This window comes from Mandrillus leucophaeus, unplaced genomic scaffold (assembly GCF_000951045.1).
Source record: "Mandrillus leucophaeus isolate KB7577 unplaced genomic scaffold, Mleu.le_1.0 Scaffold35, whole genome shotgun sequence".
In the NCBI taxonomy this organism is placed as follows: Eukaryota; Metazoa; Chordata; class Mammalia; order Primates; family Cercopithecidae; genus Mandrillus; species Mandrillus leucophaeus.
This window is the reverse complement of record NW_012103698.1, coordinates 3,557,588-3,560,192: the sequence shown is the minus strand read 5'-3', so window position 1 is coordinate 3,560,192 and position 2,605 is coordinate 3,557,588. Positions and strand designations below refer to the sequence as shown.

Below are 2,605 nucleotides of genomic sequence, written 5' to 3'. Positions count from 1 at the left end.
TTGAGACGGAGTTTTGCTCTTGTTGCCCAGGCTGGAGTGCAATGGTGCAATCTCAGCTCACCACAGCCTCCACCTCCTACGTTCAAGCGATTCTCTTGCCTCAGCCTCCCAAATACCTGGGATTACAGGCATGCGCCACCACGCCCAGCTAATTTTTGTATTTGTAGTAGAGATAGGGTTTCTCCATGTTGGTCAGGCTGGTCTTGAACTATCGACCTCAGGTGATCTGCCCACCTCAGCCTCCCAAAGTGCTGGGATTACAGGCGTGAGCTACTGCGCCTGGTGTAGGCCATGCTCTTAACCCTTTTGTCTTTTCATGTAAGTACAACTGTTATTACAGCTACAAACCACTGAGTAAGCAAAAATCAGAGGACGAGCTCAAGGACAAGAACCAGCTCTTAGAAGCCGTCAACAAGCAGTTGCACCAGAAGTTGACTGAAACTCAGGTAAGAGAGCCACCAGAGCTCTGTTACCAGCTACCACTGGGCAATGCACATAGAATCCTGATGGATGGCCCCTTGGGTGAGCAAGCTTGTTAATGCACAAATGCCCAAGGGCAGAAAAAAAAAAAAAACCAGGCTTTTGCTATGGCTGTCCACGAGCAAGGGCAAGAAAGGGCGACCACCCCTAGGGATTGGGACAATTCCTGATCTGTCTGTGCGGTGCTCCAACAGGGAGAGCTGAAGGACCTGACCCAAAAGGTAGAGCTGCTGGAGAAGTTTCGGGACAACTGTTTGGCAATTTTGGAGAGCAAGGGCCTCGATCCAGGTAAGAGATAGCATACAGCTAGCTGCCTTTGAAGGGATCGGTGCATGTGTCCCTTCCTGGGTTGATCTTGGCAGCATGGCATCAGCTGGCCCAGTAAGTGCAGGGGTTACTTCAGTAAAGCCCTAAAGATTTTGGAGGGCTTCTGTTTGTTTTCATGTGATGTTGATTTTTGCCTGGCCAATAGAATTTCAGAGGATTATATAGAGAGAAGGTTATCTCTTTCTTACCTGAACACTTTATGCCAAGAGGTATGACTTTGCAAGTAGATGAGAAATATTTTGTTCCTTTCAAGGGAGAATATTTTCTGTCTCTTCCCATTTGGGAAAGTTACTAGTGTGCTTGAAAGGAACATTTTGTTTGAACATGTTCTTCCTCGCAAGCATACTAGTAACTTCCCAAATGGGAAGAGACAGAAAATACTACTTCAAGCATTCTTAAACCTGGCTAATCAGCAGAATTACAGTGACTAAAAAATGACTACTGTTCTGACCCTGTCCCCCAGAGAGCAGAATCCGTAGCAAAGAGAGCAGTAGAAGGAATTGTCCAAAGACTGTAAGATGGCCTCAGACTGAGTCAAAGAGCTAGAGAATGCCCAGGAAATGGGCCCAGGCCTTTTTGTATTAAGGAATACTGACTTTGAATGTTACTGGTTAATCTTTAGGTTACAGGTGAGGATATTCTTTTTTTTTTTTTTGAGATGGAGTCTCACTCCATTGCCCAGGCTGGAGTGCAGTGGTGTGATCTCAGCTCACTGAAACCTCCTCCTCCTGAGTTCAAGTGATTCTCCTGCCTCAGCCTCATGAGTAACTGGGATTACAGGCGTGTACCACTATACACAACTAATTTTTGTATTTTTAGTAGAGACAGGGTTTCACCATGTTGGCCAGGCTAGTCTCAAACTCCTGACCTCAAGTGATCTGCCTGCCTCAGCCTCCCAGAGTACTGGGATTACAGACATGAGTCACCATGCCCGACCTGGGATATTCTTTATAGTTACTGTAAAATACATGTTTTTAAATTTAATTTTTTTTTTTTTTTGAGATGGGATCTCGCTATGTTGCCCAGGCTCGCCTCCACCTCCTGGGCTCAAGCAATCCTCCTGAGTAGCTGGGACTACAGGTATGCACCACCACACCTGACACCATAAATATTTTGTATGATTTTAATTTATTACATGCATGTGATATTACCAAAAGTAATATTTTTTAAGGCCTGAAAGGCTCTTAGATTGTGAACAAAACCAAAAAAATCCAACCTATACATTTCCTTTGGACAAATTGTCCACTGACCTAAGGAGAAAGTATACAGAATTTTTGGCCATATCCAAACCTAGATTGAAAGGAGATAAAATGCAGTTCTGCAGGGCAGATGTGGGTGACCCTGCCAAGGTGAAAACTTGGGAGAAAGTCCGGGATTAGACACTTAAGAGAAATTCCCCTCGTGAATATTTCTGTGCTTGTTCATGGAGGGTTTTTTTTTTTTTTTTGTTTAAAGTGTGTAGTTCCCTAAGTGAAGTTGACTTTGTTGTATCCGTCAGCTTTAGGCAGTGAGACCCTGGCATCACGACAAGAATCTACTACCGATCACATGGACTCTATGGTGAGGGAATGGGTGTGAAAGCGCACAAGGGCTGAGTGACTGTGGGGCTCTGTAAATCTAAGAAGGTCTCTGCTATATGTTCCATAAACCCCAAGAAACAACCTTTGATTATCTGCGATGGTAGAAAAGAGAAATGGAACTTGCACTCAAAATAGCATATTTTACTTGAAAGGTAGCTTTGTGCTTACAAATATAGGTAAGTCTGAATTGAAAATTTAAAACACGTGGGGCCTGGCGC

The 2,605-nt window shown here is 44.3% G+C and overlaps 1 protein-coding gene across 1 annotated transcript in view; it reads left to right on the top strand.

Moving 5' to 3' along the window:
* KNSTRN (kinetochore-localized astrin/SPAG5 binding protein) overlaps positions 1-2,605 on the top strand; it is a 12,215-nt gene that overhangs the window by 6,295 nt on the left and 3,315 nt on the right. Inside the window, 3 exon segments of the mRNA XM_011989312.1 lie at positions 341-446; positions 675-768; positions 2,306-2,408. Coding sequence (XP_011844702.1) covers positions 341-446; positions 675-768; positions 2,306-2,408 — 303 coding nt within the window.